General features: G+C 38.4%; 1 protein-coding gene across 1 annotated transcript in view; it reads right to left on the bottom strand.

The window, feature by feature from the left end:
• SH3BGR (SH3 domain binding glutamate rich protein) overlaps positions 1 to 16,429 on the bottom strand; it is a 63,541-nt gene that overhangs the window by 11,477 nt on the left and 35,635 nt on the right. The window contains exons 4-6 of the mRNA XM_065876046.1: positions 9,179 to 9,253; positions 8,585 to 8,677; positions 298 to 327 (exon numbers count right to left, since the gene is read on the bottom strand). Of these exons, the coding sequence (XP_065732118.1) occupies positions 298 to 327; positions 8,585 to 8,677; positions 9,179 to 9,253 (198 nt within the window). The remainder of the gene's footprint in view (positions 1 to 297; positions 328 to 8,584; positions 8,678 to 9,178; positions 9,254 to 16,429) is intronic.

Here is a 16,429-nt window from a genome sequence, read left to right as displayed (position 1 = left end):
AAGAAATCTCCACTGAAGGACTTGGCCCAGCCTGGCCTGACTTCACTGACGACACCTTCACCACAGGAGGCTCAGAAAGCCACACCCTGTTTCCCCATCAATCTCCCTTTGATAAATGTAACTCCATCTTATTTTATTTCTCTTCTTGGCAGGCTAAAGGAGGACTTTCTGGGAGTGTGGGTTGCATCCGCTTCTCTGCGTCATGAAGAACAAGGAGAATGTGGCTAAAGCTGCAACTCTCTCACCTAAAAGATGCGTTTGTTAAGCACAGCACGACTGTGAAATACGCTACTGTACCTCTTCTGTTGCTGTCTCTCCCTCTTCTTCCTTAAGTCCATAAACAGAAATGAAAGAAAAATATAAATTCGCATACGTTTTTAAGTTGAATCTAAAAATTAAGCAAACTGTAGAGCCAATATTTTGTAATACTGTAAATGAAAAGTAACCTTTAAAAATTGTATAAAAATAATTAAAACACATAAAAATTTTTTAATTTAAAATATAAATGAAAATTAAGCAAACTATAATAAAATGCATGTTTATCAAAATGAAAGACATCTATTTATTGAGAAAACATATCAATAGCAAAGATATGATAACTGAGCAATGCCTACCTATTTCATGCATTAGATTTCAATATTATGAAATTAAAGACATATTTTCATCACTCTTACTCCTGAGAAAATATAACTAGTTAGTAATACTGCTTAATTATATGTTTGATCCTGTATCTATATCCAAAGCATATTGCAGACCTATAGAGCTATCAGGGAAAATTCAAACCATATACGTAAGCAATTAGAAAATTTGAACAAAATTATGGCTTTTTGGCTTTTATGTCCTTATAACCATGCCTTTAATTAAGTTTTGAACCAATTAATAAAAACACATCAAAACCTTTTTCACCATCAGAACAAAATGATAACATTTCTGAACGATGTAATATTTAAACACGGATTTCTGGTTAAAGAAAGAAACTTTAAAGTAAGAAAGGATGAGGCCATCCTGGGCTCAAACAGGTCTCCACTCTGCCAACCCACTGGAAATTCTATTTCCCCCTGATCAAAGTGGGAGAACCAGGTGATATCTCCTAAAATTGCAAAGAAATAAGAATCTTCCCATCCCTGAGCTCATGGAATTTTGGACTGAGGGAGTTGAAAGCAATCTCATATTTGCTTCTATCCTCTTACCCAGTCCCTTCTATGGACAGATGAGGACACCAAGACCATAGAGTTAAGTAATTTGCCCAGAATCAGAGCACAAGTAAGTAACATGATCAGGACTCACTTCAAGATTCCTGGTTCCTAATAAAGTCTCTTTCCTACTCTACCATGCTGCCTCTCAAGATTCTCGTGGAAGGCAAGTGGTGGAGGAGCCACCACACTGCCACCTTCTCTGGCCCAGCCTCACGTTTTTGGCCAGTTCCAGAACAATACTCTCAGATTTCTGAGACTGGCAAAGAAAATACAAAATGTGAAAACCTGATCCAGCCAGCCAAGACTGAGTCAGCCCAAGACGTTCCCCAGCACTGGGAATCTCCAAATCAATTCTGGCAACATAGTAAGTTTTAAAGCTAAAATAAAGTCCAGGAAAAGAGAGTCCTTCACTTGTTGCAAAATCCGGGTGTTGGTTTTTCAGCGATGTGTTGATTGCACCTCTTTAATATTGTCTCATTCTGCCCATGCCTTGTCCTTCCTTTGCCAGGACTGCCATCTTCTCTCACCAGGGTTACATCACCTCTAGTCTTCCTTATCTCCAACCTGTTCTCCACACAGTAGCCAGAGATACCACTCTGAAAGACAACCCACCTTACCATGCTGCCCTCGCGTTGAAAACTTTCCATCTTTCAAGATAAATCCATAATCCTTAGAACGGTTGAAAGGCCACCATGATCTGGCCCCTGCTCACCTCTCTAGCCTCATATTCTTTATTTCAGCTAACAGTCACATACAACTTTCTCACATCAGTGACACCTTCCGGGACACTGCTTAAACCGATCTGTGCAAGGAAGACTTTCCTGACCCGTAAGCCTGAGTTAGGGGACTCCCTTATTTGCTACCATAATCATCATTTATTTATCTGTCTCCCTAACTAGTCTGTGTACCCCTTGGGGCACAACTTGTGTCTTTATTCATTTTTGGATCTCCAGGACCCAGCCACTGTCTGGAACCAAGGTATAAGCTCAATAAATGTGTTAAGTGACTAGATTAATGAACCTATAAAGTCTCCTATTGACTCTTTAGGTCTCAAAGAACATTCATTTTCTTCTTATCCACGTGAGATCAAATTAAAATTCACTATATACAACACAGAATTGTTAGCTATGTAGAGTTTTACACTTCTCTAAATCCAGTTATTTTTATTAATTGTGTACAGCTGAAACAAATGAATTAACAAAAAACACACTATTAAACATGGGATTATCCTTAGAGCTAGGCTGGAGGGCAGTAGGGGTTCTTACAGGAATAAGTGCGAATCTCAACTTCTACAGGTTAGCTAGCAGCAATTACCGAGGGACCTAGGGCTTTATCAGTATCTGAATTGACCTTAATTTCTTGAAAGAGACATTAAGTAGAGAAAGTAACTGCTCAGAGAATTTATAGAAATACTTAGCCTCAAAAGGTCAGGTAAGCTTTGAAGAACCTTGGCTATGACCATCACCAGCTCCACCAGAATAGAAGCTCATTTTCAGTCCCTGGACTGCCTCGCATATGGCAGCATTCAGTCTGTCAATAAAATGTTGAATGAAGGTATTTATGTATGCCACTCATGCCTCAAATCTTTCTTAGGAGGAGGTGGGATATATTAATAAAATAAACTTAAACATCCATCCTTAGCTCACAGAATTATAAAGTGTCAGAATTAGGTAGATCCTTAAAAGTCATCTATATACAACGCTTGAATTGATTTTTATGGTTGGCAAATAATTGTATTGGCAAAAGGTTATTTTTAAGGTAATTATAATCACATGGTCAATTAAGTTGAGATTCTGCAGGATCTTAGGATAGGGTATGAATCATTCACTTGACGAAGCTACAACTTAAAATCATTTTACCTTGTTGTTCTTCTAAGAAAGCTAATCAGAGGAAGCCCTCAAAGTCTTAGAACCTCACCAACAGCTATTTCTGTTGGGAACCTGGCCAGGGAGGCAGGCTGCTGATATGGCACGTGGCCAGGACTAAGGACAGGTGTCAGCCACGGTGGGTGTCAGGCAGTGGCTGGTTAGGACAAGTGGCTGGTGTGGAAGGAGGGCGGGGGCCGGTCCAGAGGGACCTGAGGAGGGCAGCCAGCCTCAGAGCGGCTGAAGGTCAGGGGCAAGAGCAGGGTTCTCTCCATCTGCAGACAGTACAGGGACGCAGCCTTAGGCTCACGAGCTTGTGGAGGACCTAAACCAATGCCCACCCCTTGGTTGAGCAACTATCCTCAAGATAGATTTTGGAGAAAGCAAAGTGGGGAAGATTTATAGACCATAATCATGCAGTCAGTCAAGCCAAGGTCTTAGAAGATTTTGGAGGGGACCATTGAGTTAGCAGAGAATACCATGTAAAATACTTTGACCTCGATGGAAACCAAACACCAAGATGAACAAGCTGCGTCTTCTCCATTTCCAGGGTTTCATAATGTTCTCATGACACCCGCAGTCTGTAGTGCCCTTCTCAGCGTGCCCAGAAGCTGAGGTGGCCTGCTTTCCTCCTTTATTCTGGTACTGTTCACAAGCCTCCCCTCTCCTCCTTACCCCCTCATCCCTCCCTGGGTCAGCGAGGAAGGGGACCATGAAGTCCCCTCTCTACAGGGGGACTGAAGCTACAGGTGACATCTTCTTAGGCAGGAATGAATGATCTTTTCAGTGTGCACCATCTTGCCTCCCGAATGCTGCCCCAACCTGTCAGCAAGTAGGAAATATACATCTCGGCATCTTGTGTGTAAGAACCCCAGAGGCTTGTGGTCAGGGGAAGTCCATCTCGCTAAAGGAGATAACGGCTTCTGTCCTCATCTCTTTTTATCAGATCAACGTGATATTCTTCGGTAAATATTTTCCCCATTAAAATGGCATCCTTTGAACATTTGCAAGTGTGTACTGAGTAAACATGTACAATAGCTGAGATCAAATGAACACAACTCAGACACTCACTAAGCTGGTCTGTCACTCGTTTTAACGCCGCCAGCTGCTGGAGGGAGCTGTTACCACTGCACACCTGAAAATGGCTCTTAACACACAGAGGAATGCCTTTTAACATACAAATGAAAGGTTTGAAAAAAATGGCCAACCCTGAATAAGCTCTGCAAGTCTACTTAACAGAGATGCACCGATGTCATACTCCTGGTTTCCGTCTCCTACTGCAGCCGTCTGAGATGTCATCATTAGCGGAAGCCCGGCAAAGGGCACACAGGACTCTGTACTATGTCCCTGTGGGTCTGTAATCATTTCAGAATAAGAGGTTAAAATACATCTGTGTTCCTTGTCATGAATAGTATGGCTGTATATGCCAGAATAAGAATTCTCATTTTGTTCTCCCTACTACCCCAAATTAGGGGGCGGGAATAGAGTTACTGTTATTCCCCACACTCCAAGAAGATAGCCACATACTTGTTCTGGTTCTCCACCTCTAGGGAAGAAGTTATAAGCCTTGCTTATCAAAATCCTGGGCTGAAAGGGGCGAGGAAGCTAGATAATCCCTGGAAAAACGAGCTTGGAGCTTAGGGCTTGGAGCTGAGGAGATGAAGCAGATTGAAGAGAGAAGGGGGCAGAAGGAGGTGGGTGTTCCAGGAGGTGCTACCCAGGCCCTGCTTGATGTAGACGCTGAACCAGGGACCACTGGGGCATCTGGGTAGCACCTGGGCACAATGTACGAGGAAGCATGTGACTGGTCACTGTGAGAGGCATGGCCACTTCCAGCCAGGGCAGAGGTCCTGAACCAAGCTGAGGGACCAGTGTCAACAGCTGCCAATAGGCAGCAGGAAACCCATGTCAGAAAGTCACCACCGCAAAGAACCAGGGCCCTCTCCCCTCCAGTCACCACTGAAGACCCCATGATGACTCTAAGTCCCCAAGAAGGAGTGAGTCTCCAAAACGCTTCACCCAGATTGAATCTCCTGCCAGCCAGGAGGTGGGGGCATAAAGCAGATATTATGGTGTCTAGAGAAATTAGTGATGCTGATGGTCCACGGCCAGAAGTGTTATGAACAAAATCTGAACCCGCAAAGATTATGTTATTTATATCCCTCACGGAATGTTGGTTAGAGAAGGAAGCACAGGGAGCTGCTGTTTAGATACAATGGGCTAGAGGAGCAAAAGGTACAAATCCATGAGATTTCCCCAAGATGGTTTCAACAGAGCCAGAGATTTTATCTAAAAGCCTTGGATTTATCTAAGAAGAATCTACTGGATGTGACTGGTACTTTAAAAATTTGCATTAACAATTTATTGGGTTGGCCAGAAAGTTCGTCCGGCTTTTTCCCATAACATCTAAGGGAAAAACCCAAAGGAACCTTTTGGCCAACCTAGTACAATAGCCAACACATGGAAACAACCTAAGTGTCCATCTGCAGATGAATGGATAAAGACGATGTGGTACATATATACAATGGAATACTACTTGGTCATAAAGAAGGATGAAATAATGCCATTTGCAGCAACATGGATGGACCTAGGGACTACCATACTAAGGGAAGTAAGTCAGAAAGAGAAAGACAAATACCATATGATATCACTCATACGTGGAATTTAAAATACAACACAAATGAACTTATCTACAATCAAAAACAGACTCACAAGTATAGAGAACAGACTTGTGGTTGCCAAAGGGAAGGGGTGGTGGAGGAGGGAAGTATTGGGAGTGTGGGGTTAGCACATGCCAACTATTATATAGAGAATGGATGAACAAGAAGGTCCTACTATACAGCATAGGAAATTATGTTCAATATCCTGTGATAAACCATAATGGAAAAGAATATGAAAAAGGATATAGATATAATATGTATAACTGAATCACTGTTAAACACAACATTGTGAATCAACTATACTTCAATAAAATTTTAAAAATAAAATAAAATAAAAAATCACATTAAAGAGGTAAAACACATGATCTAATTGGCCTTTCTGATCATCACAAATAAGCCCATGTAAGCCTGGGTGCTCAGCCGGGAAAGATGTGATGTCAAATAGCCAAGACAGCCTTCCCATCTTAACCTTGAAAAACAACCCCAAAACCAGAAAAAGACAGAAGGTTCTTGAAGCACAAAATGCAAGCATCCCAAATATCAGATAGTTTTTGTCTCTTTCTTAAATGTCAATCGAGTTTCCTATATATTCAGTCCCAAAGCTAATCATGTTATGTCATTTTTAATGTTTGCTGACCAATCATAGTTTTTTCCTTATTCAACTGAATTACAGCAAGTCAAAGAGCACGTACCACTTGTCAAACGGGAAAAAGTCAAAATCTCTCTTTATGTAGAATAAATATTATTAAAGAGTTGGTCATTAATGTTAATATTATATTCATCTAAAATAAAAATGTCTTCTATGTAGTCATTTCTTCATCACAGCCCAAGCAAAAATAACACAGCGATGTTTTCAATTCCTATTAGGATTCACAAGACTATAATTTACTTTGTAAAGGGTCCACAATTTTTTGAAATATTAGCAAAGAGAATCCCCAAGCTGGATGGCTTATCACTTCATTGAACTAACCAGCCCAGAGGCTGAGAAGCTGAAGCCAACCCTGCCCTTGCTGTAGAAGTCAGGGTCTGATTTTTAAAATGCTGTCTTCCTCTTGGTCTCATGGGAGAAAGGGATTGGGGTGTAATGTTTTTACCTTTGTCTCTCTGTCTTAAAAGGAGCAAACTGAATTTCAACATGTAAATCAATAATGCTGTACCAGTGCATTAGGCAATCCATGGAAAGTTCAAATTAAAAAATGTTTTTAAAGATGTTTATAAATTACAGGATAATTAAATTGTCACTCTATTTCACCTTAAATTGATTGTTTCTGAATTAAACAGGCTGCCATGAAAGCCCACCTAACTTCCAGATCAAGACAGAAGATTTCATCTTTCTTCAAAACAGAAACGTCAAAGGGTCTTAAATCATCAACATTTTGAAATAGCAGTATTCAAACATAAGGGAATTTACCGCCTTGGTTCCTCCCAAATTTAAATTCCTTATGATAAAGACAAACTGATACCACCCCCATTCTCCGCAACGTGGTTGTCAGTCTTGGCCCCTTTCCTAGTCACATTCCATCTGCTGGGAACAAGAATCCAGTGACATTAAAAGCTGTCCACATCTCTCCTGGAATCAATAAATAGGTTTGTACCATCGGGGTACAAACCATCGGGGTTTGGTAAATAGTCTTTGCTACAATTGGCCCAAGGCAGAAGCCCACTGAAATTCTCCCAAGAGGAGGCTCAGCCCATTCAAGCTCCCTCAGTAGCTCCAGGGTTTCCCCTTTGCCTGGCTTCCCAACCACATTTTCAGAATTCCTTGAATAAGTAGCCCATCTGATCCACCATTATCTTAGCTTGGTGCTTCCAGAGCCACAGCCTCCCCTCGGCCCTTTGCCCTGCGGCCCCTGCATTGGAACGCTTTAGAATTAGCTCACGGGCCTTGCGTCAGCGGGGCCCTGAGAGTCCCCTGATTGGCTTTGAATTGGTGTCAGTTTCCCTCCCCCAGGGACCCTATTATCCTCAGCTCCCATTGCCTTCCCACAAATCCTCTTGGTGGAGTATGCCAACTACAAACTGGCACTTGCCATCTGCCTCTACAAGGATTAAATCATGAGCTGTTGCAGTTGCTGACCTTCAACACCCCTTGAAAGGAGTTCGGGGTGGAGATCAGGAATGAGGCACTCTGTGATCTGGGAAAAACTGGCAGAACAGGTCTTCAGATGGTTAGATGCTTTCAGGAGAAGATTTTATGAGCCCAATTCTTGCATCTCCTCGTATCTAGAAGAGCACTAAAATCCTTCACGGTGACGTCTGCTCCTCGTGACTAGAAGTAACCTTCACGAGACGAGCAGAACCTTCTGCAAAAAACATGCTCTTGATGGCATGGACTCCCTTTATCAAAATCACATATGTTCTGACGTTCCCCGCTACCTCTTAGGAGCAGTTTCTCAGAGCTATCTGAGATGCTATCTCCCGGGCTATAGTCCTCATTCTGCCCCAAACAAAACTTAACTCACAACGTTCACGTTGTACATTTTGTTTAAGTCGACAAGTGTGATAGGAGTCCATCACTACGCATGACCGAGGCATAAGGTCCCTTGCTTTAGAAAGAACATGAACCCAACCTAACCGTAATAACACAATGACAAATCATTAAAGCCTTGCGTAGCCTGTCACTCCAGGCCTGGGTTCAGGGTCCTTCCTCTGGCTTCCTTTCAGCCCTCTACTCACCTTGAACACAGCAGTTAACACATTAAGTGAAAATTACCTGCTGCCTCCTGGCTAAACCCTCAGTTCCTTACTTTCACGCCCACTCTCGTGTGCCCAGAAAGATTCCTGGCACCTGGCAGAGCTAAATAAATGCTTGTTGAACAGAACTGAATCCAGTGAAACTACAGTGAAAACAGCAAACACTCACATTCTTCTCTGGGGATCCGGTGAGGTCGCCCGCATCTTCACTGCCTTCTTTTTGTGCCTCGTGTTGTCCACTTTCTTCAGCCTTCTCTGTTCCCTAGTCATAAAGGAAACCCATGGTATCACTAACCTTGGGTAAGCTTCTAAGGCGACACCAGACCACACGTGCTGTGGTTTCCTTATTTAGATACACAATACATAAACAAAGCAAACGTGGACGTCTGTGTATTAGTCACTTAACCCCTACAGTATGGGATCACCAACCCTCGACATTGCTGATTGGATCTGTCCGTGTAAGTCCATAGACCCGACTCATGTGCATGGTAGAGTAATAAAGACCCTAATAGGAGTTAATTCACCCATTTAAGTCCTGTGAAGAGAACTCCAAAGGATTCCATATTTAGGGAATATTTATTTTCTATTGCTTGTGTGGAAAGAAGCTTTATAATTTTAGAGATTAAAAAAGAAAGATAGATGATACATAGATGATAGATAGATGAGGTAGACAGATAGACAAACAGATATGAAAAGATCAGAACCTAGTAGACATTCTGAGTAAACGGGTCTCCAGGAGATGGTTCCAGATACCAGCTCTTACCTCTGTGTTGCTCTGTGCTTCTCCTGCCACATCACCATTGGGAAGGGAAGATGCTTCCTCGGACGATTTTGTCACCTGCATCATAGAAATTGAGAATGTCTGAGAATTTTCTCGAGGATAAATAGCTTGCCTTTCAATACCATTTAACTATCCAAATTATGTTTGTCTTCATCCTTCATTTTATCTTCACTACAACACTGTAACCTAATTCCATAGGTCAGTCACCACCACTCACACCTTAGAGGCAAGAAAATAAAGGCAAAAAATGTCACACTGCAAGTTAGGGGCAGGGCTAGGATACACCTTCTACTTTATGTTCTCTTGACTTAACCAGTGGTTCCCAGTCTCTTAAAATATTAGGTTATTTTTCTCATCAGAAGGAAAACAATTGTAACTATGTGAGGTGATGGATGTTAACTTATTGTGGAGATCATTTCACACCACCTACATATATTAAATCATTATGTTGTACCCCTTAAACTCATACAATGTTATATTTCAATTATATCAATAAAAATGGGGTAGGGGTAGGATTTGGTGATTTTTATTACAAAGGCACTTCAAGCTCGTGGGAAAAAATTAAGCCATATACACAATTTCCAGTTCCAAGCTTCTATGATACTCAATATTAAAAATTTTATATGTACCTAACTCTACCTACATAGAGGCTATTTTTGTTTCATTTTTGTGTTTTTTTTAAACAGATATGGGAACATATTATGCACAATTTGATTTTTTAGCTTAGTACATCATGTACATTTGTCCAGATTAATTCATATGGTTGTAACTCACTGTTATTAACATCTGCTTAATATTAAATATATAACAACTTATTCAAATATTTCCCAGTTGATGGTTTTTCAGAAAGTTCACACATTTGTGCCTGTACAAACAACGCTATATTAAAATGAATAAAATGGTGGGGAGGATTAGATTTCTTTCTAAAAAAAGAAATTGTAGAAATTTACATTCCCATCTTAATATGTGCCTGGCCCCTTTTCCTTTATCTCCATGAGCAATGAAGATGATTGCTCTTTTTAATCTTTGCCAACCTGTTGGGACAAAATGGAATTTCATTTTTGTTTGTTTGTTTTGTTTTGTTTGCGGTACGCGGGCCTCTCCCTGTTGTGGCCTCTCCCGTTGCGGAGCACAGGCTCCGGGCGCGCAGGCTCAGCGGCCATGGTTCACGGGCCCAGCCACTCCGCGGCATGTGGGATCTTCCCAGACCGGGGCACGAAGCCGTGTCCCCTGCATCGGCAGGCGGACTCTCAACCACTGCGCCACCAGGGAAGCCCTCATTTTTGTTTTAATTTACGTTTTCCTCATTACTGGAAAGGAAAGGCATATTTTTCATGAGTTTTAGCCACTTACGTTTGCTATTCAGATAAATCCCTTCATATGTTTTGCCCATTTTTACGAGTTGTTTGTGTTTTATTATCAATTTTTAGAGGTTCTTTATACAATAGAAATATTAGCCCTTTGTCAGTTTACAAGGGATTTTTTCCAGTCTATAACTTTTTACAAATTTTGTTGGGTTTTTTTGTTTTGTTTTGTCGCCCTTTATATACATAAATTTATCTAAGTTTTATTCTCTGAAATGTATTTCTATTATTTTGTATTAATTATTAACATCTAGAGGCTTAACCCACCTGGAATCTAATTTTGTATATGCTATAAAGTAGGGCTCTGTTTTCTTCCAGATAGATGACAAATTATGCCCATACCATTATTTTTCCCTTGAATTGAGATGTTATTTTTGTCGTTTATAAAGTTCTATGTATGCATTTGGATCTGTTAACACACTAGTCTATATATAAATATATAAACATATCCATGGATGTATTTATCAGTTCCCATGCCAATATACAGCTTTTATCACTGTAGTTTTTAACATAAATTTCAATATTCAGAAAGGCAAGACTTTGCTACACAAAGTCTCCTTTTTCAAAATTTTCTTGGCTCTTCTCAGACATGTATTATTCCAATTCATTTTAAGATCATTTTTCCTAGTGTCAAAAATATTAAATAGGCTTTTCATTGAAATAGCACTAAATGTATTTATTAGTTTAGGAATTATCACTTCTTATTGTTAGGTCATCCTACTCAGAGCATCATAGGTCTCTCCATTACTTTAATATTTGTTGGTGTCTTTCAGATAAATTTATTCCTAAACGTTTTAGAGATTTTTATCACCATTGTGAATGAGGTATGTTTTTTACATTTTAACTTCCTATCCATTATGGTTGATATAAATAAAAGCTACTAATTTTTGCATTTTTTTAATCCAGAAACGTAATAAACTCTAATACTAATTCTAATGGATTTTATTGGAGTTTGTTGAGATTTCTAGGCATACAATTACATCATACACAAATAAAGATAATTTTTATATTTCATATATGCTACATATATATGAGATATTTCATTTTCTTATTTTTTTGTTATAACTACAGCTTCTAAAACAATGTTTAATAATATGGTGATGACAGGCATGCCTATCTTTCTTCTGATTTTAATGTTTCAGTATTTCATGGTTCATTAGGATACAGTTTTCTTTTGATAATTGGTTTTTATAATATTTACTCAGTTTCCTTCTACTTATATTTTAATCCATGTTTATTTTAACTAGGAATGTCTGATGAATTATATCAAATATCTTCTTGGTATTTATGGACACAATCTTACAGTCTTTCTCCATCAATAAGTTCATGTAATGAACTATTTTGATAGAAAAAATTCTGCTCTAATTTGGTGTATTACCTTTAATTCATTGCTGGATACAGTTTGTTAATATATTATTTAGACTTCCCATCTGAATTCATAACAGAAATTGATCTAGGTATAACTGAAAGTTTTCTGAGTAATATATCAACTGGTCAGGGATTTCATCTACTTCATTTGTCTGTTCAAGTTATATATAGTCAAATTACATATAAATGTATTCAAGTTGTATATATTCAAATTATATATAAATTGTATTCATATATGCACACACAGAGGCACACAGACACACACTTTCTCTTTTGTATTAAATTAATCTTGGTTTTTCTTTTTATTGATTCACCGCCTACTCTTTTTTTTCTATTTTCCTAATTTTATAAGTTGAATATTTATTTTACTAAGTTTTTACCTTTCTGCTTTAATTATAAGAATATTTAAAGTTAACAATTTTCCTCTGTATAGAGATTTGGCTGTATATTGGGGTTTGTGTATGAAATAATAACTTTTGCTTATTATTTGATGACTTGTAATATCAGTTATGTTTTCCCTTGGATATGGAGTTATTTGAAATGGCATATATTTATTTCTTAAGTTTTTATGATATTTCTCTTCCAGATTGTAATTCTATACTTGGGATAAAAATGTATCCTGTAAAATCATCCCTTTTTGAAATTTATGAAAGTTTCCTTTGTGACCAAGAACGTAATAGATTTGGAAATTGTTTAATAAGTGTAAGAGAAGAATACATTCTATTAATATCTATCTAATATATTCTTATTCTTGTGTGTATACATATATCTATACATATCTATTAAATTGTTTGCTGTCACAGAAGACCCCAAGTAACCAAAATAATCTTAAGAAGGAAAGACAAAACTGGAAGTATTATGCTCCCTAGTTTCAAACTATATTACAAAGCTACAAAATCAAAACTGTATGGTACTGGCTCAAAAACAGACAAACAGATTGATAGAACAGAATAGGGACACTGAAAATAAACCCACACATTTAGGGTCACTTAACCTATGACAAAGGAGGCAAGAATACACAATAAGGAATAAAAAAGTGTCTTCAATAAATGGTGTTGGGAAAACTGCAAAGCTACATGGAAAAGAATCGAACTGGACTACTTTCTCATACCATATACAAAAATAAACTCAGGGCTTCCCTGGTGGCGCAGTGGTTGAGAGTCCACCTGCCGATGCAGGGGACACGGGTTCGTGCCCCAGTCCAGGAAGATCCCACATGCCGTGGAGCAGCTAGGCCCGTGAGCCATGGCTGCTGAGCCTGCACGTCCGGAGCCTGTGCTCCGCAACAGGAGAGGCCACAACAGTGAGAGGCCAGCGTACCGCAAAAAATAAATAAATAAAATAAATTAATAAACTCAAAATAGATTAAAGACTTAAATGTAAGACCTGAAACCATAAAACTTCTGGAAGAAAACATAAGCAGTATGCTCTTTGACATCAGTCTTAGCAATATTTTTTTGGATCTGTCTCCTCAGACAAGGGAAACAAAAGTAAAAATAAATAAACTGAACTACATCAAACTAAAAGACTTTTGCACAGTAAAGGAAACTATCAACAAAACAAAAAGGCTGCATACCAAATTAAAGAAGATATTGCAAATACTACATCTGATAAGGGATTAATATCCAAAATATACAAAGAACTCATATAGGGAATTCAGTGGTTAGGACTCCACTCTTCCACTGCAGGGGGCATGGGTTTGATCCCTGGTCGGGGAACTACTGATAAGATCCCACAACCCACATGGCATAGCCAAAAAATAAAAGTTAAAAAAACCCATGGGCTTCCCTGGTGGCTCAGTGGTTAAGAATCCACCTGCCAATGCAGGGGACATGGGTTCGAGCCCTGGTCTGGGAAGATCCCACATGCCACAGAGCAATGAAGCCCGTGTGTCACAAATACTGAGCCCATATGCCACAATTCCTGAAGCCCACACACCTAGAGCCTGTGCTCCACAACAAGAGAACACCACAATGAGAAGCCTACACACCACAATGAAGAGTAGCCCCCACTTGCCACAAGCAGGGAAAAGCTCACGTGCAGCAATGAAGACCCAACACAGTCAAAAATAAAATAAATAAAATAAAATAAATTTATTTCTTTAAAAAGTTAAAAAAAATAAAACTCATATAACTCAACATAAAAAAATGTTAAATGGGCAGAGGACCTGAATAGACATTTTTCCAAAGAAGACATACAGATGGGCAACAGGCACATAAAAAGATGTTCAACATCACTAATCATCATGGAAATGAAAATCAAAACCACAATGAGATATCACCTCTTACCTGTCAGAATGGCTATTATCAAAAAGATAACAAATAACAAGCATTGGTGAGGATATGAAGAAAAGAGAATCCTCATGCACTGTTGATAAAAATGTAGATTGGTGCAGCTACTAGAGGAGACATTATGGAGATTCCTCAAAAAATTAAAGGTAGAACTGCCACACAATCCATCTACTGCACTCCTGGGTATTTATCTGAAGAAAATGAAAACACTAATCTGAAAAAATATATGCCCCAATGTTCATCGCAACATTATTTACAATAGCCAAGGTATGGTAGCCACCTCAGTGCCCATCAATAGACAAGTGGATAAAGAAGATGTGGCATATATATATATGGAATATTACACAGCCTTATAAAAGAATGGAATTTGCAACAACATGGATGGACCTAGAGGGTATTATGCTAAGTGAAATAAGTCAGAAAGAGAAAGACAAATACTGTATGATTTCGCTTAAATGTGGAATCTAAACAACAAAGCAAATGAACAAACATAACCAAACAGAAACAGAGTCATAAATACAGAGTGGTTGCCAGAGTGGAAGGAGATGGAGGGAGGAAGGAAATAGATGAGGGAGATTAAGAGATACAAACTTTCAGTTACAAAATAAATGTCACTGTTATGAAATGTACAATATGGGGAATATAGTCAATAATTCTCTAATATCTTTGTATGGTGACAGATGGTAACTAGACTTATGGTGGCCATTTTGTAATGTACAGAAATATTAAATCATTATGTTGTATACCGGGAACTAACATAGTGTTGCTCGTCAGTTATACTTCAAAAACAAACAAACTCATAGAAAAAAGTCTGGTTACCAGAGGCAGTGGGTGGGGAGAGGGGAATTGGATGAGGTAGACAAAAGGTACAAATTTCCAGTTACAAGATTAGTAAGTACCAGGGATGTACTGTATAACATGATAAATATAATTACCACTGCTCTGTGTTATATACGCAAGCTGTCAAGAGAGCAAATTCTAAGAGTTCTCACACGAGGAAAAAAATTTTTTTTCTAATGTCTGTACAGGATGATGGATGGTCACTAAACTTCATTTCATGATATATGTAAGTCAGATCATTATGCTGTATACCTTAAACTGCAGTGCTATATATATACAGCGCTGCAGTTATATCTCAATAAAGCTAGAAGAATATTTTTTAATTTTTAAACTTTTAAAAATTAAGTTGGCTGATTACATTTGTTTTTTTTGCTGTAAATTGTGCCTGATATGTAATAAGTACAATATATTTATTGAAAGGTATATTTTTAACAAGTTTTCATTGTATGCCTAGGAGTTTCTGATTTATGAATTTGACTGCCATGTAGTATGATCCATAAAGATCCATGACTACTATATTTTCTTTATAGATTTTTACAATTTCTCATAATACCTCTTTTACCTAGTTAATGCTTTTGGTCTTGAATTTCTCTATATCTAATATTATTAATGTCACTCCAGCTTTCTTTTTGTTTGTTTATGCCCTTCATTTCCAGTTTTCTTTGAATTATTGTTTTATTGTTATAAATAACATATGTCTCAATCTATGTTAAAATCTAATACCACTGACAACTCCAATTCCGGTGTAGGCAAGTAATATCCTATAAACTCTCTAACAAATAATGACTATAAACTCTGGGTGAATTTTTTTAAATAAATTTTCTTTAAAACAGAAGTAAAGGAAAAACAAGAGGAAAATGAACCAAAGTAAGAAGAATTCAAGAGGAAGTTGACTTAAAAGATGAGAATGATTTGCACACTCAGGTTCACAGCTGCATTATTCACAAGAGCCAAGAGGTGGAAACAATTCAAATATCATCAGTGGATGAATGGATGAGCATACATACAATGGAATACTATTCAGCCTTAAAAAAGAAGGAAAGGAAATCCTGACACATGCTACAACATAGATGAACCCTGAGTACATTATGCTAAGTGAAAGAAGCCAGTCACAAAAATACAATACTGTTTGATTTCACTTATATGAGGAATCGAAAATCAAAAAATTCTAGAAACAGAAAGTAAAATAGTGGTTACCAGGGACTGGGGATAGGGAGAAATGAGGAGTTGTACAAGTATAGAGTTTCAGTTTTACAAAATGAAAAAGTTCTGGAGATCTTTTGCACAACAATGTACATATACTTAACACTACTGAACAGTAAAGTTTTTGAAAAATGGTTAAAAAAAAAAAAGTGAGAATGGCACTGGGT

The sequence above is a fragment of the Phocoena phocoena genome, chromosome 4 (genome assembly GCF_963924675.1).
Source record: "Phocoena phocoena chromosome 4, mPhoPho1.1, whole genome shotgun sequence".
Lineage (NCBI taxonomy): Eukaryota > Metazoa > Chordata > Mammalia > Artiodactyla > Phocoenidae > Phocoena > Phocoena phocoena.
This window is presented reverse-complemented; position numbering and strand designations above follow the sequence as displayed.